The sequence below is a fragment of the Neofelis nebulosa genome, chromosome 4 (assembly GCF_028018385.1).
Source record: "Neofelis nebulosa isolate mNeoNeb1 chromosome 4, mNeoNeb1.pri, whole genome shotgun sequence".
Taxonomy (NCBI): Eukaryota; Metazoa; Chordata; class Mammalia; order Carnivora; family Felidae; genus Neofelis; species Neofelis nebulosa.
In genome coordinates, this window is record NC_080785.1 from 78972834 (window position 1) to 78996819 (window position 23986).

Consider the following 23986-nt stretch of genomic DNA (forward strand, 5'->3'; position numbering starts at 1 on the left):
TACCTGCTTACTATTTCTAGATGTTTTAAAAGTAGCATTGGTATGTCGTCCTGAACCAGGCCCAGGTTATTTAACCGGTGGGCCCTTCCTATTTTTGAGTCTCCTCCTCTTCCTCTCACTGTTGTCCTCAGTCATACTTCTTTCATTAGAATTGCTTCCTGTCCTGGGGCACCTGGGTGGCTCAGTTGGTTAAATGTCCCACTCTTGATCTCGGCTCAGGTCATGATCTCGAGGTTCATGAGTTCGAGCCCCGCATCGAGCTCCACACGGAGCATGGAGCCTGCTTGGGAGTCTCTCTCTCTCTTTCTCTGTGTCTCTCTCTCTCTCCCCCTCTCTCTGCTCCTCCTCCACTCAAACACATGTGTGTTCTTTGTCTCGGAAGAAATAAAAAAAAAATAGAATTGTTTCCTGTCTTTAAACTCCTTAAAGGTAGGAACTGCGTCACATCATTTCTCCATCATGGGCTAAGAGTGGTCCTCTGCAAGGCGTGTCTACATCTCCACCCCTGGAACCTGGGACTGTTTATTTGGAAAGAGGGCCTTTGCAGATGTAGTTAACTGAAGGTTATTGAGATGAGTTTGTCCTGGACAATGACAAGTATTTAAGTATTCTTCTAAGAGACACACAGAGGGGCAGACAGACACACAGACTGTGATGTGAAGATGCAGACAGAGATTGGAGTAATGTGGTCACAAGCCAAGGAAGCTGACAACCACCAGAAGCTACAAGAAGCATGGACTGGATTCTTCCCCAGAACCTCAGGTGGGGTGCAGTCAACACTGTAATTCTGGACTTCTGGCCTCCAGAACTGTGAGAGAATAACGATCTGTGGCTTTAAGTGATCCTGTTTGTGGTAAGTTGTTAAATCAGCCCAGGAAACAAATATGTTCCATCTTCATGGTGTCTGGCACAGGCCTTGGCAGGAAGATGAGGTCTTCGTGAATTTTCCTACATGGATAAACGATTTGTGACTGAAGGGTTTACAAGGAAAAATGGGAAAGTGTGAGTAAGAATAAGCCAGTTTTACCTTATCCTTGCTTTCCCTGTTCACTCCTGTATTTAGCTTAGTAAAATGTTCAAGTTGAGTGAAAAGCCTGTGTGCCTGAGTATTGTTACTGGGACTTTGGAGACACGCCGGCCAATACCAGCTCCTGCATTTTACTGCCCCATTCACTATCTGTGGTGAGAATGGTTTTCCATTGGCATGACAGGATGCTATCCCAGCTTCCTTCCTAGTAACTTCCTGGTTGGTTTAGAATAGTTACATTAGAATAGTTTGCCATCTTTGTGCTTTTGAAAATGAGAGCCATCCTGCCTTCCCTGGCAGGCCACAGTGTCTGCATTCAGAATGTAGGAATCCTCTCCTTACTGCATCTGACGGCTATTTGGGCAAATTCTGGGCTGCCGTACAGATGTGGCTTAAAGAAACCAGTACAGATATTGTCATCTGGCCCCTGAAACAACCTGATGGTTATGATATCGTCACTCAAAATCTGATCTTTGTGATCTATGAAGAAGTCCAGTTTTGCTCAGAACTCTCTTATCAGGGTGACAGCTTGTGTTCAAAATGTATGTAGATGGAAAGAGAAGCACACTTAGTCAAGTATTTCCAACATTAAAAGTAGAGATAATCTGAAGTCAATATATTCAGATTATTTGGAGCGATTAAAAAAGAATAAGCCGTTATCCACCATGCTGGAAAACCTTGAAGGTTTTATTCTCAATATTTTTACATTAATACAGATGCTTTTTATTTTGTGCTGAGAAAAACAATCTGTTACACATAATGTAACTTTAATATACAACATAGAAACTCATCCTAAATTAGTTACAACAAGGACCTACAAAAAACTTCATAGGAAAAAAAGTTACCTAATATTGCCACCATATTTTTTAGACTGACCCTGTCAGACCCTGTCACCAATGCTCAGCTCTGTAAACAATGGTTATTTCCACATTTGGGGGAATCGTTAATAATAGGGGCACTAAAATCAGCCTAAAAAGTTCTAGCACATCACTATATACTGTACAGTCCTCAAAAATAATTTATTGTACTGTTTCTAAAAAAAAGGTACTAGGGTTCTTTTGCTCTGTTTCCATATTCTGGAGCTGCACGTGAGCACTTGTGTCTAACAGTCTAAAAACACGAAAACTGAACTGCAATTCACAATCACAGAGATGAGGTGGTGGCGTCGAGAACTTCCCGCCCATTGCACACCGTGGGGACGTACGTGCTTGCAGAGGCTGGAAAACAAAACAGGTCAGAAAATGCAGTGTCAGTCAAGCGAGCCATGTAGGTAATGGAATGGATGATCTCAGACACCAGTTAAAATTAAGTTCAAAACCCATTTTAATTTGGCTTTGGACAAAGCTAAGCGAATTAATGCTGTGGTAGTCCCACGTTCTAACTAGGTTCTGCTCAAAATGAGTTTGTATCCTGGCACATTCCTCTGCTAATGACCTACCTCTTGGAGAGAGAGTTGATAAGCACCATCACTGTTGAAAGGAGTCTCTTGTGGATTTAAAATGAGCTTTGGTAAGCTATAAACTGGTTAAAATTCAATGTGCAAAATTCAAAGCTCACTGCCATTTGTTAAATTCATTGCGGTTTTTAGTACCTTCGTTACTTTTGTTCTCTCTGGGCAGGGGTGACTCTCACATAGTCTCACGAGTGACCTGTGAACTCCACTGCCGTAGTGAGTGGTTTGATGCGCTTTCATTGCTCACGTAGAGAAACTCTGCGGAAACACTCTAGCAAGGGCTGGGGTGCTAAGAACTCAGATTCTTAACAATTCGCAGAAAGGAAGACATTTCAAAGGGATGATGTTCTTGTCAATGACATTAATGACAATAGTGTCAGGGTGTGAGCACAATATGAGTACGCATATTCTTTTTACGGCATTTAGTTTTCCTAGGTACACTTCATATCTCTTGTCGCTTAGAAGGTTTTGTTTTTATGAGAAATCTAGATACAGCTTTGCCTTTTTACCAAATGAGGACAAAAAACCAAGGAGCCCCATTCGCCACAGGATGTGCAACTATGTAGCCAAGAGAATCTTTAGAGCTGTTTATGTGACATCCCTTAGCCTGTCCATGATGCTATGCTTTGACCAGAATGAACTGATCCTCTTGGCTACCTGACCACAGCTCAGGTCAAACCAACCAGTCAGCTGGCCTCTTCTTTAAATGCATACCTCTTGGTTAATAATCATATGAGCTAATTCCCTGCTAAAGTGTTCATGCTTGACAGTGGAAATATTCTTGCCCCCTAAAAGGGCATTTTTTTTTCCATAGGATTTTTTTAAACACAAAGGAGAAACTGATTATGAAATTTGAGATTATGTGCTCAATCACCATGTTTAGGGCACTGAAGTCTTTCCAGCAGCCTCACAACTAGGGAAACTTGGAACTTCTCAATTTTGCATTGGTTACTTGGCTAGGTATGTGAGAAAAGCCATAAGGACCAGTCTGTGTGACTGTCAGGTTATAGCAGAGTCCGTGACAGGCTAACTCTTGGACATATTTTTCCTTTTATCATTTTTAGGATAGGCTTCAATTTTCTCTACAATATGATCCCACTGAAAGGTATAACTTTGGGAGAAAACATGGCATAATTGACATTTCCTGAAACTTCTACAATGAAGACATTTTAACACAGTGCATGCCAAATAAATACTGGATGGAAAGTGATAGTGATAATTTCAAATGTGAGGGTTTTACTTCATTCCTTGTAAAGTTTCTTCATACTTTATCTAACCCTAGCTTCATCAAAGCTAGGTAAGGCAAGAGAAAGAACAAGGTGAGGTGAAGTTCAATCACAGTTCACTGGAAACCTAGCAGACATTCTGTGCTCTTTCTGCAGTCTCTCTCTTTCCGTATATCAAGTTGACATCCCCATGTGGGTGTTTAATAGGCATCTCAAAACCAACTAGCCACAGAGTAACTCTTGATTCCCTAACCTGTCCCCATTTAGTCTTCCTTCCTTCAGTGAATGGTCTCACCATCCAGTCAGCGACCCAAACCAGAAGTCTAACGTTTCTGCTTCCTTCCTTCTTTGTCCCACCTCCCATGTCAACTCTATCATCCTGCCGAATCAACTCAATCTTCCCCGTCTGCCTTCCCATCTCTGCATCCACCACTTTGGGCCAGAGCGCCATTATCCGGCTTTTGGCTACTCCAACAGTGGAGCCGCTGGTATCTCTGTTTCCCCTCTTGCTCCCCTGCCACACATTCTCTGTACAGCAGTGAGAGGATTTTTAAATGTTAGTCACCTCCCTCTACTCCTCCAGTGGCTTCCTTCTGTGCTTTCCTTGCTCTGGTGTGTATGTCCCAGGGTGATTCAGACCATGCCTATCTTTCTGCATTCATCTCATTCCATGGTTTTGTCCCCATTTTTCGCTTGTTGTCCTCAAACATGCACATCACGGCAACATCAGGCCATTGCCATAGCTGCTGCCTCTGCCAGGAATGTTCTTCCCTCTCTTCATCACATGTCTTGCTTCTTTTTATCATTGATATCTGAAATATCACTTCCTGTAAAAGGCTGTCATCAGGCCACATAATTCAAATAGCCAACCAGTTATTCTCTGTCACATCACCTAATTTTAAAACCAATATTTTTCTTGCCTTTTTTTTTTGTTTGTTTGTTACATCTTATGTCTTATAATAATCTTGACCAGGAAGTATCCAGGGGCTCTGTCTTTTTCATTATTTTATCCCAGTTGGTGGTCATGGAATACACCCTCTTAGAACCTCTATAAATATTTTCTGAATGACTATATAAATTGTCGCATTTCCAAGAACAGGGGAACCAATGGAAGTTTCGAGAAGGATATAATCTTTTCACCTGAAGAAATGACCAGCAAATAGGAGGCATATGGGTAGCCCTGTTTGGGGTCAGGTAGGCCTTTTTTCTTATCAAGCCACATGGTGACAATGACCATCAACCACCCCTGCGAAGAGAAGGAGCTCAGGCTGTGAACACCCCAGGGCCAGCCTGGTGCCTTTGACATTTTCACTAATCTCTTCATCTTTTCCAGGATCAGGTTTTATTATTTCTGTGCAGATTTTTCATTTCCAGAGCTTGAAGAGGAATGATATGTCATAGGGGTAAGTCTAGGAGAACCAGAGGCTGGTATGTTCACGCTCTGTGTCTATCTTGGATCACTCTGATACCCTTTCTGCCTGCACTTTTAAAGATCGTATCAGAAACCTCCGGTTATATTCCCCATACTTTTGGAGTTTGCCGAAATGCTGTTCTCAAGTGTGATCTTCAGTTTCTTGCTCAATGCATTCTAACTTCTAAAAAAATTGAGGGTATCTTGACTAGGTAGGTAATAAGTACAGGGGCTACAAAGGTAGCTGCATGGAAAATCCTAAGTTAGAGCTTCAAATGATGTTCCCCTACCCACCCCACCCCCACCCCGCCTGGAGATAATCAATATGAAAATTTGCAGAATAACTTTGATTCATCTACCTGCTTCACAGGGACATTGAAGGGAACACCCTATGTTAGAACTCATCTAAACTCTTTGAAAGGAAGCTAATACAAATTCAGGGCTTTCTTACCAGGAATCACAACAGCAAAGACTCCCCAAGACTCTTTCTGCAGTTATTTTGTCCCTAACCGCTTTCAAGTGGATTAAAGGGAACTGTAACTTGTGTTTTTCTGCATCTCCTTTACTGTTCCATCTGTAGCTTTTGCCTGTGCATTTTATTTTATTATGTGAAAAATATTCTCATTTTTGTACGTGCTGCTGAATATAGTAGAGGAAATTACTGTTTTATGAGTTTACTATCTCAATTACTTTGCCTGTCATAAATATTTTACATATGCCTCCCGTCTTAGCCCATCTGTTACTCCCCAAGGTAGTAAACTATGTGCCAGAGCAAAGTACTGTCATTTTCATGTGTGTGTTTGTGATGAGCTCTTGCTATTACTCTAATGAAATTCTCCTGAGGGTTTTAATGGTGTAAGTTTAGCCCATTTTCTTAAGTGCGGCTAAGCAGAGTTCTGTAATCAGACTTTCCTTCAGAAATAAGAGGCATGCAGGCTTATTTCTGGCTTTCCTGGGAGGAGGGGGTGAGGAGCAGCTGCTAGTTACCCCAGGCTAAGGTGGTGCTACTCAACTCGAACAGTGAACACAGTGGAAAAGAACCTGGTACGTTCCACCATTGATCACCAAAGGGCCATTCACACCCATCAAAAGGCATATTTTACTTCACAAACTCTGTGAGGCATCGGAAATCAATGCAGCCAAGTGGCAGCTTTGTCTTGCACTGTGAAATCCATTTCTCTTCCACCAGTAATGCACAGGCTGGCTGGGCTTTGGAAAAAATGACCCTGTTTTTTTCAGGTACCTGGGCCCTCAATCAATGCTAAACATATTTCTTTAATAGGTTCGTATGGATGCCAAGTCTGTTAGTCAATTTAGTGGTTGAGACTTGGTTCCTGAGAATCAGTGTGTTACTCTAACTGTGTAATATATCAAATGCGGGGAAAAAAGTAAAACAAACATTTAAACAGAACAGACATTCCACTTTGTTTCCATCTGTTCCATTTCCTTGCTCCTGGTAACCCCCCAAAATTTTTCCCAGCATGTCTGCTTGTTTAGATATTTTAATGCTATGGTCATGGAATTCAGTTTCTACCAGCTGTTTGTTGCTTTTTCCTCCTACTTTGTTATTGAACCTGTTTTCTTACTCATCACCTTAATTTTACTTGTGCTAGGGCCCCTAGGTCCCTCTCCAGATGTTCTTCTGCTGATTCATACAAGTTGTCTGGGAAGACGATGACACTATTAGCCGCTGCTTCGGTAGCCTTGCTTTGTCAGAGTTCACGGTGGAAGACACAGAATCAGTTATTAAGAAACGAGGCTAGGTTCTTGGGATAAAGGTCTTAAATCATTAACAGTAGATTTGAGAGGAAATCACATTCGTTATGATGCGGGATGAAAATCTACAGACCCAAGATGTAATTTCCAAATGTGGAGTTAGAACTTAAGAATGCAAAGCCTTTTCATTCAGTGATTTATTTCTTGCGAGACAATATTCATGGAAAAAGAAAATATGGCACGTACTATTTTATTTCCCAGAATACAACTCAATTAACTTATTGATAGAAATTCCACTTGGTCTTCAACTAAACACCCCAGTCCATTATTGCCACGATATGCTGTCATTCTTTCTTCCCAATCGTGTTCTGTTATTCTCTCCTCCATCCCTCAAGATGTATGAAAGCGGATGTACGATAAAATAATTTGAAAATGGAAGGACTTAATTTGTGTGTTTTTCTATTTTGCATTCCTTTTGCCTCCTCTTAGTTTCCCAACATCTCTAGTTTTTCCTCTTTTTTATCCAAATGTGTTTTCAGGCGAGGATCAGAAACTCATTCACCCTGAGGCTCAAACAACTAAGAAAAGCTATATGTGCTTCTGTGTCTAGGGATCAAAGTCAGGCCACAAGTGTTAAACTCTAATAAAATAATGTCAGGCATTAGTCCTCCTCTCTAGTGCAGCTAATCTTGTCAGCTTCACCTTCAAATTATATACAACATCTGAACACTTGATTGCTTTCCATCACTACCACCCTGATTTTAAACCACCAACATCTGGACTATGCAGTAGCTTCTGGAATTATGTCTCTGCCTCCTTCCTCTCTTATATTCTGCCCACACAGCCAAGATGATGAAAATGATGCTTTTAAAGTTAGGTCACTCCACACCCTTTGAGTGTTTTTCCCAGTTCTTTACAGTAAAAAAGTAAAAGTCCTTACAGTGATTTCCAAGGTCCTACATGCCCTGCCCCCTCTCTGTACTCATCTTCTCTTACTGTCATCCTTAGTCACCTCCCTGATATTCTTCCAGCTGTGGACTTTTGTATTTGCTCTTCCCTTTTCTTGGAATGTCTTTTCCCCAGAGACAGACAGCGTTCCCTGTTTTCCTTTCCTTCATGTTTCTGGTCAAATGGTACCTTAGCACAGAGGCTTTCTTTGGCCACTGAATAAAAAATAGTAACCTTCTGCTCCCACTTTGCCTTATTTGTCTGTGCCCAACATTACTTTCTTCACATCACTTATCAACTTCTGATATATTATATATTACTGGTTTTTCTGTTTCATTCATTACCCCATCCCCTTTGCCTAGAGCTGAGCCTGACCCCAAAAGTTTCTTGAATGACTGAATAAATTATCCATCAAATTAATCACAGTTACTTACTAAGGGTTCTCTCTCCCAAAGTGTCTGAAATTTCCTCTCGGTAAGGAAGATATTTAAAAAAAATATTTCCACATAAGTAGGCATTTTCCTGCTATATGGACACAGTTATCTCCATATATGGATGTTCTACAGAGAATTTTACTTAAAATGAAAAGGAACTTGAAGGAGAAATACAATAGAATAAATTGATGTTAGACTCATTGCTTGAAGGAATTGCTCATCTAAAGTCAAAGTATGGGCAATATTTGATTATAAACATATTTCCTTTTTTAGTTAACTTACCTACATAGTTAGGAGCATTGTACCGTGTTTCTAGAGGCACTGATAATTTTGGGGTTACATGGAAATGCATATGGCTATTGGTATCTCTCATACAGTATTGAACTCTCTGGTTTAGGGACTCTCTTTGAGATACTGAGTTTACCTTGTTTTCAATTGTACAGGACAGAAGGGAACTATACAATGTAATTTAATCCAAGAAAGTGATGCTTCTGCTTAAACAACTATTTAAATGAGAGAAATTTGATCTGTGACATAAACATTTAGCCAGCCACCGTTAAACAGTATTGTTTTGTCTTCACTAAAGCTCATTTTCTGGGAAGCTTTGTGGGTAGCCCCTCCGGAATACCATACCTTCTCTGTGTGCAGCCAGGGTGTGGGGGTCGCCGGGGTCTCAAAGGGACACGTTTTATGCCGTTGAACTCCCTGGCGTGGGCTTTTGAGATGAACATAAGTTTGCACCCATTGCTGGTAGAACAAGATGCTGTCGTGTGTGGTACTGAAGAGAAAGCTTCTAATTTAAAAAAGAAATCACTGAACTTGAAGATGCTAAGATTCTTGCTGTCAGAATAATCTCTGAGATGCATTTTGTAACCGAGCTGAGGCAGAAAATCCAGAGACGCCACAAAAGCCACTTAGCCACTTTTGAGAGTTTTATCTGTGGCTCCACTTACCAAATTCCTGAAAGCGTCTCACAGGGAGGCCCCGGCTTTCTTCCCTAGGAACTGTGGTTATTAGAATAAATGATCCTTATCATCCCTTCTATCTCATGTTCCTTCAGCCACTGTTTAAAGAAGGCATGCTATGTTTGCTTGGGGAAAACCTAGTGAAATGTTAGAGGTAAAGAGCAAATGATTTAAGGGTTATAGAATGGCAGTCGTGAGACAAACTGGAAACGTGTGGAAAGGGGAAGGGGGAGAAGCATCAGTTTCCTACTCCATGTAGGGTTACCCCTGAGAGCTAGGGCCTCTTTCTTTTCCCACCCTCCAGGAGGAAGGCGTGAAAGAGAATGGAATGAGGTTCTCAGGCATCCTGTGACTTTCCTCTCCCAACGGAAAACAGATCGACATCCGTCTGATATGTTTGCACTAGGTATATTGTGCCTGGAAGCAGATGGCTTAGCTTGCTGAATATTCTAGGCTCCTCCAGTATTGGCCAGTCAGGATTTATGTTTATAATATCCTTCCAAGAAGACCATCAATTCAGCGTGTGTTGTCTTATAAGTTGCTAATTTGCCTGGCCGGTCTAGTACCTAGTGTCGTCGTGGGACTCCCTCAATTGTAAAGTGCAGGCATATTGTGCTGATTTTCTGGACTTGAACGGTTGAGAAGAAACTTGGGCATTATGTGCCCTTTTTTATTTTTTCTTTTATAAAGTCACATTCAGACTTGAGCCATGGCTTGCCCCCTCTTAACTTGGTAATCTTCAAAGGCTTGGCCCCTGTTAAGTGCAAAGTCTGGTCTTCATGTGCTTGCTTTCTGTTGCTGTAGCCCTCTGGAAAATTATACTGTGACTCTGAAAGACTGTGCACTTGATCTTTTTATACTCCTGCTTCTTATAATGTGAAAATGCTTTGTAATAAAGAATAGTTCTATTAATGAAGCAGTTCACACTTGAGCACCTAGACAAGGGACTTTCTGAATAAGGTTTTGGCAGAAGAAATCAATCTCCATATGCCTGTGGCTCCTCTGGGACCCAAATCTGAGCATCATTAGTTAGCAGAAGCCTCTTGACTGTTCTTAATGATAATGGCCTACATACATCTGAATGATCACCATGAGCAAGAGAAACACATATCCCCATAGGACCAAGTCTGGATACATAATAGCTCTGAAGACTGTTGGGCACACTCCATTTCTCACCTCCCTCTCCCCACTCTGTGCTGATACAAACTCAAGTTAGTGTCGACAACATTCCGACCTGCATGGGTCCCCTGGGGTTTTACGCTGCTTAACCTCATCTGTGCATCCAGCTTGTGTCCTTCAAGATTCTGCAGTTCGACTTCCACTTGCAGCATAGCTCTTAATTGCCTGTCTTCAGGAACCAGCTCTGGGAAGCCCTTTTGCTTCTAAAGCTGAACAAAATAGAGAACGGTCTCTTCTCTTCCTTCTCATCCAAATACAAAGAGCGTTTGCCTACGTGTGTGGCTGTAGGAGCAGCAGTACAAGTATGAGTTCAGGATTTTAGGGTGGCTGAGTTAACTGCTACTGGAAGGAGTATTCCCAGTTTCAGTAAATGTCTTCTAAGGGGAGCCTTCTCTGGAGGGTTCCAGAGAGAGAGAGCTGAGGAAATAGTAGCTGCCTGGGAATGTGGCTGTTGGCATCATGAGGCAAAGGATGGGAGCTCAGAACCCCTCTCCCTCTCTGAATCCAGTGCCAGCTTCCTCGGTGAGGGTCATCTCAGAGACTCTCCTTGCTCTGGACTGACACTGGTAGGTGAAGCACACAGCGTGGTGGAGTCCAAGGTTCTCAAAATGTTTTCCTTGGACCACTTTGATTGAACCAGCTGGAGTATCTGTTACGAACCAGATTTCTTTCGACCCGGATCATATGGCCCAGAATATCTATGGGTGGGGCCTGGGAACTTCATTTCAATGAGGTTTTTTTTGTTGTTGGGTTTTTTTTTGTTTGTTCAGTTTTGGGGGGTTTTTTGGTACACAAATATTGGGAGCCACTGGTCTCTGGGTGTACTGAATGGAGAAAAGTTAATGTTTCCTTTATTTATATTTTTTTAACTGTTTATTTTTGAGAGACAGAAAGAGAAACAGAGGGCAAGCAGGGGAGGGGCAGAGAGAGAGGGACACACCAAATCTGAAGCAGGCTTCAAACTCTGAGCTGTCAGCACAGACCCCAACACGGGGCTCGAACTCATGAACAGCGAGATCATGACCTGAGCTGAAGTTGGACGCTTAACCGACTGAGCCACCCAGGTGCCCCTAATGTTTATTTTTATTATTTTGACTCTCACTGTGTATAGTTAATCAGTTACAACTAAAGTTGTTCCCTTTAAACCTAGCAGTATGTAAACATTTCACAAATGGTGAGTTTTCCAAGATGTCCCTAACCATGTTTTTTCCTCTGTGCTTGCTTCTAAGTTTGGTCATGCCTTTACGTCTTTTTGCAGCACTGCTCAGCTTTTAACATCCAGTACTGTTACTTGTTGTGGTATCAGCCACCTTAGCTGCCATCAGGTAGGTCACCCAGGCTCCTAAATGATGTGATATTTCTGCCACTCTTGCCTGAGAATTAACTGGGAATTAATTTGGCCGCACCTTCCAGTCTGGGGAACTTCTTGGCACTGCTCGGGATTACCTGTGTCAAGTCTGTGATCCTTAATGAAACTGCAGTACTGGCTTCAGGATTTGGAGAATGTGGCCCAAGGAAAATGGCCACAAACTATTTCATAGGTGGGGTGTGTGTCCCTTCCTTGAATCTGGACAGCTTTGTCCTCCTCTCTAGGATTCCACGTGGAAAGGCATTCTGCCAAGTTGCCAAGCCGGAGAGTGAAGCTACCATGGGCTTCCAGATCAGGTCAGTCTCAGCTGAAACCCCGGAAGGACCCAGCCCAGGCCTCATAGAGCAGACGAACTGCTCGGCCAAGCCCTGCCTGGATTCCTAACCCACAAAATCATGAGAGATATAACAGGGTTATTTTTTTTTAATTTTTAATTTTTATTTATTTTTTTAGGGGGTTATTGTTTTGAAGCCACAAAATTTTGTGGAAGCTTGTCATGCGGGAATAGATAATTAGATGTGTGTAGGTGTTGCGGTGAGTAACCCTGTTGGTATATTAACTTACTCTTAACATGGGGTTGTTGTTTTTATACCTGGAAAGAGTAAATTAGAAAACCAGCAGCAATGCTGGTAACAATAACTCAATACGGTAAAATGCCTATATAATACTCACCAGAACATAAATTATGTAGCAACTAAGGAAAACATATGCTTTACCTAATGAAGTCAGAACAATTTGAGGATTTTTCTTGAGTTATAAAACAGTGTACTTCCCAATATTTAGGAAGGAAATGGATATAAACTGAGCTGAATATATAATGGAGGAAACAGGCATGAAGAAATTAAACCAGTCGCTTACATGTTCACCAGAGTGTGGGTTAGTAATGTGTTCATGCATAAACTAGATCCCATAGACCAGTGTCTTTCAAACTTCTTTGATTGCAATTCACAGTAAAAAACCTCCTACTTGGACCTTGTAGACGTGTAACCACTGGAGCAAACTCCATGAAAAACTACTTACCCTTATCACATATAATGTACTCTAATACATTTAATTCTATTTTCTTCTAAAACTGCTGGTGAAACACACTACATAAATTTCAGGACCCATTACTAGGTTACACACTACAATATGGACAACAGTGGTCTAGATGCCGAGCTTCATGAGGCTAGGGGTTCTTTTTCTCCACTGTGTACCTCGGTGCTTAGAAATTTCTGTTGTATAGAAGATACTTAAGCATTTAATGAATGAATGAATTTCATGACTCTAGTTCCAATTTATGAAAATGGGTAGGATATTAATCACAAATCAGGAAACCCAGAGTCGATTTTTGAATCACCGTATATCTTTGAGAAGTACCTTTCATATTTTCTCACCTGTGAAATGGAACTTGTAGTATCTACTACTCATGGGATAAAAGGAGCCCACAAATAAAACTATTTTGCATAAAATATAAAGAATTACAAATAACAGATTAATGTACTTGTTACTTCTGCAATTTGATATGCCTAGAGTTATCACATGAATACTTCTTCACCTTATCATTTTAATACCACTTCGTTAACATGGAGCAGAGAAAAACTACTAAAAAAAATGAGGTCCTTTTTAAAGAAATTTTTACTTAAAATTTCATTGAGTAACAAAATAGTTCTAAAATGTTGGGCTGGGTAGATGCTTACTTCGAAGTATCTCATTGGGCCACTTGCAGATTAGCATTCTGCGTGAAAGCTTAAAACACATGTTTTTGTGTAAGTGGATATTTCTGAAATTCGGAAGAGAGACTTGGTTGGGTAAAGTGCCCTTGGTATTCCTTCAGGAATTTATTAATTCCAAGTATGTATATTAGAAAATGCTGTCATTTTGAAATTACTGAGGTTTATATGTATAAATGTCTGTGGAAGGGGCTTTGTTAAACTGTTTGAGTAACAGCTGGGAAATCTGAGCTCTGAGAGCAGGATGACTTTTGCTCAGAAGTCAGTCTTGCTGTACAGCCTTGGGTAACTTTCCTATTGTTATCCCTGTAAAGCCTACCACGTACCTAACTTCCTGGGAACTTTCCCGGCTTGCACCCTGACTGAAGTAGCAGGATACAGTTGTTGGATACACTGCCTTTGAAATGAGAGAAACCGACTCTAAATTCTGGTTCTGCCATTTTCAATATGTGGGACCCTGGGTAGGTTTCTTGATGTCAGGGAATTGTATGCATTAAATAAGATACAGCACATGTGCACATGTGTATGACATTTTTAGCATGATGCCCAGCAGATAGAAAAGAATCAGTGATAGTTCCATTGGCTGTTCTTATCATTGTTGTTTTTATTTGCTATTGCCAGTTCTTTCTTGTCTGGTCTAGCTAGCTGCTACAGTTGGGCTCTAGAAAAAAGATGTGCCTGCTCAAGAAATAAGCAGGTTTCTCTGGGGTCCAAGGAAAATGATCACAAGTCTTACCATGTGCTGGCACTCAACCATCGTGACACCTGGAAATTGAGCTGAAAAGACAAGAACATCCCTGTCTCCACCGAGGAGTGGCATATCCAGTGCATCCGTGAACGTGTGCTATCAGCCGGCAGCCTTTCCTTTGTTTGCTGGGGGAAGGGCAGCCCTGTTAAATTTTATACTTTGCTGCAGAAACTGGGGCACTAATGTGATTGCTCACTCTGTGATGCTGAGCTATTTTGAAGCATCCTTTCTGATCGACTCGAGGCAAAATGGTGAGGCAGTCATTTGTCTCTGTCACTCCAGTCTTCCTTCCCTCTCTTGTGGCTTCCTTCCTCCGCCCCCCTCATCCTTCTGTCAGTGAATTTCTCCTGCTTCAAACCACAGATAAGCTGAAAATGGCTTAAAAGGTTGTCCCCTTTAGGTACACTGTGCCTGAGAATTTAATGAGAGGCTCTCTAAGGATAGTGTTTCAGATGTTCGCAGGCCAGTCAGAGATGCAGTGGTGGCCTGGGCTGTTCCTCCACTACCCTTCAGCTGGTTTGCAGCTGAAAAGCCCTGTGCATCGAAGTACGAGGAAGATACATTCTGGCGTTTTTCAAGGTGTGTTCCATGGAATATTAGCTGGTTTAACTGTGCTTGAATACTTTTTTTTTTTTTTAATGTTTGTTCATTTTTGAGACAGAGAGAGACAGAGCATGAACGGGGGAGGGTCAGAGAGAGAGGGAGACACAGAATCTGAAACAGGCTCCAGGCTCTGAGCGGTCAGCACAGAGCCCGACGCGGGGCTCGAACTCACGGACCGCGAGATCATGACCTGAGCCGAAGTCGGACGCCCAACCGACTGAACCACCCAGGCGCCCCTGTGCTTGAATACTTTTAAGGAACTGTAAATAACCAAGTTAAACAGATTGCCTTGCTCTCGGGATTCTTAAAACTAACATGCTCATGGTAAAGGTGCTGCTTCAAACTTCTAAGGGGGTATTTAGGATGAACCATTTCCCGTCTTTTTTTGGTTATCTTCCCTTTTTAATTTTTCATGAAGCACCTTTATCATGTGTGACACAGGACATACTCTGCAGAGCACCAATCTAGGCCGACCCTCTGGGCCAGTGAGTAAAGTAAAGTCACAAATAATAAAGTGATGTGCTCAGCGTTTCCTATTGAATTGATTGCAGAGTCAGGACTAAGAAGTAGGTGCTCTGACTCCACAACACGGTCAAAAATTCTAAGTGCGGGGGCGCCTGGGTGGCTCAGTCGGTTAAGCGTCCAACTTCGGCTCAGGTCATGATCCCACAGTTTGTGAGTTCGAGCCCCGCGTCGGGCTCTGTGCTGGCGGCTCGGAGCCTGGAGCCTGCTTCGGATTCCGTGTCTCCCTCTCTCTCTGCCCCTCCCCTGCTCATGCTCTCTCTCTCTCTCAAAATTAAATAAACATTTAAAAAATCCCAAGTGCAGTTATGGATTTAATGTCTGTGTTCCCTGCTAGACTGTATGTACCATCAAAACAGGAGCCTTGACTTTCACTCACCTCTGTATCCCTAGCACGTAGCATACACTACCTGACACACAGTGGTTGAACCAGCACTTATTAAATTGAATTGAGATTGTTCGTGGGGGATGGACATGGGTTGTCCTTGCCTATTCCTGTCCATTGCTTCCCCTCTGAGCCTTCTCTCTGCTATAGTGCTATTCACGGAAGGGTCACTGCCAAGTTCTATACTTACACTGAGAATATGTGGTCCCCGTTCCGCTGACACTGAACCTGTTGAGGTGCAGTCTGTGTGTGACCACATTCTTCTGGGGTTGGAACAGGATGATGTGCACCTTGGGTGCAAACAAACAGCCCAGGACCACGAAGCCACTCAGGCTAACAGAGATGCACATGGTTGTTGTCTGCACCTACAAGAAAACGTTGCCTAGTTAAATGTCTGGCTGTAAATGCAACCATGTCACCTACTAACAAGAACACTGAGAAAAGACCAAACCAAAAACCCAAACCATCCACAGTTCTGTTGTTAGTATAAGCAAACCAATAGAATGATGAAATGAGATCTTTTGAACTTGAGATGTTCATGGAAACATTGCTTAAGATCTGTTAGCAAACACACTTGTGTTAGGTGCTCCTGAGTACTTGCCAGGACTTTACATGGATCTTCTGGTTTTGTTTCTTTTCTTCTTTATATTTGTATAAAGACATTTCTGCAGGACCACCTAAGTCAGAATCTTAAATAGTGAAATATCAACATTCCCTGATGAAGTGACCAGATTGCTGATGGTTTCAGTCATTCAACTTAGCTTGTTTAAGGTTCACTGTACCATGAACAAATCTGAGGGGCCATTTACATTTCCCCATCTTTTTTTTCTTTTTTGCCGGGAATTCTGCTCATCAGCTATTGGTTACCCCACTCAAAATTGTGAGACACTGTCAACTGTCTTATGGGCTACCTGTAAGTTATTTCATTGGCAACCCTCTGGAATCTTGATACACGAGGTACTCACTGTTCATTCATTTTGTTCTCTAGGCTTCCGTAGGTCTGTTCTTGGCAGAGAACTTGTACCTGCTTCCTCTTTGCCTCCCGTGAAAGTACCCCTCAGAACTAGGTTTTATCGTGCCTTGTTTTCATTCTTTTGCTTTCCCTCTTCATCTCCGCTGATCTCATCTGTCCTAACTTCAGCTCCCACAGATTTTCTAGAAAATCCTAAATTAACTTCTACATATTTTATTGCTTTCAGTACTAAAAAATGGAAATTAATTATTTCTTCTATCAGTCTCACTCAGAGTAGCTATGGTAAATCCTAGGGTAATTTTAGATTTCTTTGTCCTTTTGCTCCAGGCAATGTTATTACCAGATAGCATAATCTCTCATGCCCTCAAGTGTTTGACCTTCTCTAATCAGAGAAAGCTCGAGACTGAACAATTAATTGGAGAAGCCACAGAACTCTAGATGGCTGCGTTCTGGTTTGACTAGACAAAATTCAGGTTACCCCTGTAGCATTATTCTTCAGATTCTGAGTTTACTTTGTATGCCAAAAGGACAACCTACCCTATTTTAAAGCTCCTGTCCCTTTTAACTGCTCCAGTGCCCTCCACTTGACCCCACACTGTAGGCTCCTTTCCCTTTTGCCAGCTTCTCAGAAAGGAGTCCACTCACTAATTTTGCAGTGTAAAAGCCTTGATAAACCATCACTGTGTTATTTATAGCGGGTCCGATTTCTGGCGTAATTTTTTTTTGTATTGATGTGTACTATCAGAACTGAACTCTTCCTTTAGAACTATCCTCTTCCATCTTCACTTTTGACTGGGGAGCCAGTATGAGAGGTGCCAGATACTAGAGTGAGGGTAGGACAAGTTCAAATGTATCATCTTTCAAGGAAACCTTTTCTAATAATATTCTATAACGCTGAAGCTTCTCACACACTTTAAGCCGTTACAAGGGGGAGGAGAGGCTTTTATGAGGAGGATATCTTGAAAAAAGGCTGTGCTGTGAGTTCTAGACCCTTCCTCCCTGAAGGAAGGTTGTGCTTTTCTCCTCACTTAAGACCTGGAGAGGAGTGCTTCAATGTGGCTATTCACAGAATGTTTGAGGCTTTTCTGCAGGAGGAAGATGTCCTGGCTTGAAGCCTGATTCCTGTCCTGGAAGTCTAGGAGGTGAGAAAAGGTTAATTACTTTCATGGCAGAGCACAGACACTTGCTACCGTATTGAGACAGCCCTTTACTGTAAGAATTTATCAAAGCAAAGGATGTGTGAGTGCCGTGCATGGACTGGATGTCCCACACTATAAAGACCATCATGGGTAGTCTTGTGCTCCTTTGGAGCAGCCTGAGTCCTTCCTAGAAAGAGGCTGGCGGCCGGGTGTAGTTGGGTGCCCTGGGACTGAGCACGGGGCCACAAGGGACAGGTCAGAATAGGACTTGCCAGCCAACTCACTCAAGAACCTGCAGGAGAAAAAAACCAGCCGGATATTTCTGAACATTGCATGAAAACATTGCATGCTTTAATCATCTTCCAGGTACCCCAAGGATATGTCCTTAACAAACACTGCAGAGATCATAAAACTATCCATTTACGTAAGAACTGTCCTGCTTCTTCCTTATTACTCTCTGACCAGGGCCAGTGGTGAAATGGGGAGTGTGAATAAGAAGAACGGAAAAGCCAAGCACTGCAGGCTCTCTGCCCCAGGCAGGCCAGACTTCGGGAGAACATGAGATGTAATGTTAAGTCAAGGTATGGTTTTGATAATTATACAGGACTAGGCATTTTGATTTCCTAATAGACACTACTTTCTGTTGAAGACGATCATAGGACCATGTGTTACCTAAGAGCACACACATTCATGGGCCAACCAAACTCATGACCGTTTTCATTCATTGCTCTATCCCCAGCACCAGAACGGAGCCTCATATGATGAATGCTCAGTATTTGAATGTGTTCACTGGGATTTCCATGCAGGGGTGGGCGATTATTACTCTCACTAATTACTAAAGGGGCAATGGGTGCCAGAACTAAAGATGCATTTTGGTCACAGTTTATGTAGCATATTATTTAATACATTTGTTTCGATTGGAAACCTTTTAGATTTTTATAAAGCCGAAGTACTGGCCTCATAAATTCAATTGTTCAGTTCCTTTAAGAAGTCATACTACTTACTAATGGGGCGCCTGGGTGGCTCAGTCGGTTAAGCATCCAACTTCGACTCAGGTCATGATCTCACGGTTTGTGAGTTCGAGCCCTGCCATCAGGCTCTGTGCTGACTGACAGCTCAGAGCCCGGAGCCTGCTTCGGATTCTCTGTCTCCCTCTCTCTCTGCCCCTCCCCTGCTCATTTCCTCTCTCTCTCTCAAAAATAAATAAACATTAAAAAAATGTAAGAAGTCACACTACTAAAAGTCTGTATTTACCTATAATTCTTTGTTCTGCCTTTTTGTACCCTATTAGTCCATGCTGCTCTGCTTTCAGCTTCCTCAAACTTCCAGCAACACTGGACATGCTTCCTTCGTTTTAGCTTCCTGACATCCTTCCCTCACTGAAAGTTCCTTGTCTTAGTTTTGTTTTTGCTGTTGGCTTTTTTGCTTCTACCTGAATTTTAAGTGCTGGAGTGTCTCAGACCTCAGTTTGGTTTCTCTTCACTTCATCTCATTGGGTTCCATGGCTTAAGTACCGCCTATGTTGATGTTGCTCAAGTATTTATTACGAGTTCCAGCCTATCTTATGGGCTTCCAGACAGATATTCAACTGCTGTCTTGGCATACTGTACTGGATATGTCATAGGCATATCGGGATTAATATGTAAAACTTGATGCCCTCCCCCAGGTACTTGAGTACGTGACCTAAAATCCCACCCAGCTGTGCAAGCCACAAAAAAGGGAGTCATCCTTGATTTTTGCCTTTTCTCTTACACCCACACATCCAGTCCAATAGCAACTTCTGTTCGTTCTTTTGGAATATAATTTTCTATGGTCTCTTCTAGCATGTCTTTCAAGCACAGGCACTGACTGCCTCTGTTCTGGACTTTCTTTCCACGGTAAAGAGATTCTGGACCTTCTTTGTATGGCAAAGAGACTTAGAAGATGGAGATAGTGCCTACTTTTGGAGCAAAGAGCCAGAATATCATCCATTACAAAAGGTTCAGGTTCCGTAACCTCACATTGCCTCCCCCGTAACGCTGCCACTGACCATGCTGTGGTGACACGGGCCACTTTGCCTAGCCCATGGGAAGTGGAGTTCAGGGAACCAGAGCCAATGCTGATCCTCTCTGGCTACCACTATTGCTTTGAGTCATAAAGTTTTTTGATCAACATTAACAAAACTCTGGCAAGCTAATATGTTACCTTAGAAGTAGAGTCAAATCTGAGATGCTACAATCTTCGATAGTTTTGGCAACAGGATCGCAATGGTTTTCTCACAGAGGAAGTGTGAGGGCTTTGTGGGCTGAATAACAAAATGTGAGAGAAGTCCATGGGAATCAGTGGAAAGCATGCTGACCAAATTCTATGGCCAACCGGGCAATAAACAGTGCTCCACCTTATTCCCCGGTAATGAACGATGGGGATTTGGGATGGGGGTTAGAGGCTGAGTAACTGGAAGTAGGTTCGGATAGAGCTGCTGGACCAGTGCCGTAGTTGTTGCTAACTCCTCTAGGGAGTGGGGTGGATTTCCTGTCTAATCTGGTTCAAGTCCTGGGTGGACAGAAACTTCAACTCGTTTTCACATAAAAGTTGCAGAGACACGCACGCATATTGAACACAAAACGAGGGACCTTCAGAGAAGGCAGACATTAGGTGAATCACCTGCACTGTGGCTGATTCTCCCAGGAGATGAGGGGGCAGGGTGCCTAAATGCTTGCCACAGAATAACGGCACAGCGGGGCCCTCTCAGGGCTCATCCCTTGCTGTAGTCTCTCATGAGAGACTTAGATCCATTCCAAGAGGACAGAGTTCCCTCAGTTGTTTTTTTGTTTTTTTTTTTTTTTTGTTTTTTTTTTTGCAGCACAAGCTGGTGGCAAAAAAGGACCTTTGGTTCTCTCTGCAGGATTTCCCTGAGACAGAAAAATGCTCTGGAAAACCATAGATGAGGCACTGACTAGTACTTGGACTCTCATTGACTTGGATTGGGTGTAAAATGCTGACAAAGGGGCTGTACTAAAGAATGAGAAACTGACACAAAGAAATCTAGATAAGTTCTTGCAGTTGGCTATAGCACGGGAAAACTCCCCTAGCCATTACGTGAAAACCAGGCAAGACTCTAACAGATGTTATCATCACAAGACAGCAAATGCCGTGGATTAAGATGGACTCCTTTAAAAACCAGTCACTGCTGTGTGTATCAAGGCTGAGTTAGCTAAACTGCACAAACCACGTGCCTCAGGCAGAAAGCTATCTGGCTCTGGCTTCCAGTCAAGGGGTCCCCGAAGTTGAAACGAAGTGACGGTAATGCTGATCTTGCCATCCACTTTAGGGTTCGGGGGCTCAGAAACATCGGACCTTTGTTAGATTGAGCTGAAAGTAGCTGCTTGCATGCTTAAAGCTAAAAGCAAATGTGCCTTACTTACTAGCATGGACTTACTCTCTTCCTCCCTGCTGATTCCTCCCTTATTCTCCAACCCTGATTTTAGCTCCTTTGAAGAGAACAGTACTTATGATAGGACCAAAATCTCCCCATCCCCAAGGGTGGCTGAAGTCACACAGACACCAGACCCAGCATGCAGGGAAACTTGAGAGAGGAAAAAACTCAATTTTTTATGCTCTGTTGGTTACAGACAACCATTTCACCATCCTATCCAGACCTGCTAGGGGGACGGCAGGGCTTGGACTATGGGGAGGCAAGGAAGGCACTTCTTGAGATGCAATTTTAAGGGAGCATCAAAAACTCAGTGACTAAGGCAAATCATATTTTATTGCAATATGTTTTGAAAATAAAAATGAATGCTGAAAACCTATGATGAACACACTGTCAACATTTTAAATAAGGATAGGATTGCTAACAGTGCTGTACCATGACATATTCAGTCTTAAGGCAAATCCTGATCCAAAGACTGCTTACGCACGGGTCAGCTAGCCCACTTTGCATTGTCTAGTGAAAACTGGGCCTTCGGGCACCTACATAAATGCTGACACTCTGGCTACAGTGATGGCTGTTCTAAAGTCCTTTGTATCCGAATCAGGAGTCTTGGGTCGTCTGCCAGCATCCCTGAACACGTGGCAGTTTAACTTGTTAAATGGCAAGATGGGTAAAAACCTTTGACGGTTCTCGAAGTTTCCATCTCCATTGCTAATATTCTACCATCTTACTGGAACATCTATGACAGCCACCTAACTGGCCTCCCCTCTTCTGCCTTTGTCTTTAAGTCAGTGTCTTCAGCAGCTTAATTTTCCCCACTACAATGTGAGATCATAAAATAGGAGATCATTAAATTCCTCTGCTTAAAATATTTCAATGGCTTCTTTTTCCACATAGACTGAAATCTAAAAGTTTGCTATGGCCTATGAAGTCCTACATGATCTAGCTTCCCTGCCCACCTTGCATATAAAATCTCTCTTCCATCTACTCATTAAACTATAGCTGTATATACCTTTCTTTTCTGAGACTTTGTTTTTTTTGGCCTAGGTGTGTTCATACTTGCTGTTTTTTTGACTAGCACATAAAATCCCCATGGCTAGCTCCTTCCCATCCTTTAGTGGAGTATTATGAAATAGACACCAGCAGGAGTGGCAAACAGTTTTGAAAAAATTTGAGATTTGGTATTTTTTTAATCTTCGAAAGAGTCAACATGGGTAAATCAGAATTTCTTTGTAAGTGTTAAAACCTTGTCAGAATTCTAGAGTGACCTCCAAAGTCTCTGCCTACAGTGGGTAAAGTGCTTCCTCTGCACCATGCCCCTTAAAATCCATTTTCTCGATACTCAGAGTACTGTCCTTTGCTTAGCAACATCTCTACTACCTGGGAGCTTGCCAGAACCCCTCTTTTCTTACTGGGTCAGAATCTTTTATCTTAGCAAGGTGCCCACATGAGCTGTATTCACACTAAAGTTCGAGAAGCACTGCATTGGCATCACCCCCTTGTCCTCCCATCACAGCACTTAAACCACAGCATGAGTTACCCTGTATTTTCATCCGTTCATTATTTACTCTCCATCTGTATCCTTCCCTCACTTGCACTAGACGGTAAGTTATAAAAGAGAGAGATGTGTCTGTGTTGATAGCTGTATCTCCAAGGTCCATAATAAGTGCTCAAATATTTTTGGAAGACATAAATGAACAAAACATTCAGGAATTACTATTAATTCCTTTATGGATAACCTTATATCCAAACATGACCTAATCTTTATTTATACCATGTAAGCTAAGATTGGCCCCCTGATGGCTTAATGTTTGAGTCTTACACTATCTTGTGATACAGAAAGAGATGGCCTGGAAATTTATCAAAGATCCTTTGAATTTTTGGATTCTTACCCAAGTTCTTGCCTGCTAGGTCTTGGATGCTTGTAATAGCTTCAATTAGTTTTGCTTGTTCTATGCTCCACTCTTTCAAACCCATCCTCCATATTAAAAACAGAGAAGTCTGTAGTGTAATATGAAAGGCATTGATTTGCATCTGAAGAACTTGTCCTACTGTTTCTTAACTGTGTCACCTGGGAAGTCAATTATCCTCCAAGTTTGTTTACTCATCCTTCCAATGGATAATAACATTTGCCTTTCAGGGTGCTAATGAGGATAAGTGAACTCACGTAAGCAAAACATCTAGAGTAAGTTTCAGAGTTGATCAATAAACGTTAGTTCCTTTTTTTCCCTCTTATGTTTCATCATGTCACTTCTTGCCTGAGCAAACAACCAACCAAAAGAAAGTAAAAATTTAAAAATATCAATTCCTCAAGCCCTTATTCATTATTTAAATGCATTATTTAAATTCATTACTTAAATGAATTCCTCTGCCTGTTAAAAGTTGACCCCACGGCCAATTGCCATTAGTTTCTCTCTAGACCCCTCCCCCAAACCCATTTTCTATTTGAGTAAAACCAATATTACCTTTTTTGCTTGGTTCATTTCCTGTCTTGCCTCAAGAACATTCCCCACATGCCCTATATTCTCTAACCACTGTAATTGCAGTTTCCCACCAAGGTACAGTGTGAAATCACACCTCTTGAAATTCTTGGAAAGACCATTCTTACTGATCCAACTCTTCTTTCAAACCTATAGGCATTTAAGAGCTTGTACCACCAATTTAATTATAAACTATTCTGTATTGATTTTGAATTCTTTCATGCTTGTTGATTTTTTTTCCCATCTGGGATATAAGCTTTTTGAAGACTAGAAAAGTGCTTTAT

The 23986-nt window shown here is 42.1% G+C and overlaps 1 protein-coding gene and 1 long non-coding RNA gene across 3 annotated transcripts in view; one reads left to right on the top strand and one right to left on the bottom strand.

Annotated features, from left to right (window-relative positions):
- Nucleotides 1-1693: 1693 nt before the first annotated feature.
- The window catches only part of GRM3 (glutamate metabotropic receptor 3), a 221971-nt gene continuing 199678 nt past the window's right edge, over nucleotides 1694-23986 (bottom strand). For both annotated transcript variants that reach the window (XM_058725239.1, XM_058725238.1), the window contains 2 exons: nucleotides 15889-16063; nucleotides 1694-2244 (listed from right to left, as the gene is read on the bottom strand). In XM_058725239.1, the coding sequence (XP_058581222.1) occupies nucleotides 2171-2244; nucleotides 15889-16063 (249 nt within the window). In that variant the 3' untranslated portion in view covers nucleotides 1694-2170. The remainder of the gene's footprint in view (nucleotides 2245-15888; nucleotides 16064-23986) is intronic.
- Nucleotides 14215-15577, top strand: LOC131509461 (uncharacterized). Its single transcript, XR_009260513.1, has 2 exons — nucleotides 14215-14791; nucleotides 15022-15577. It is a non-coding gene; the product is annotated as an uncharacterized LOC131509461 (long non-coding RNA).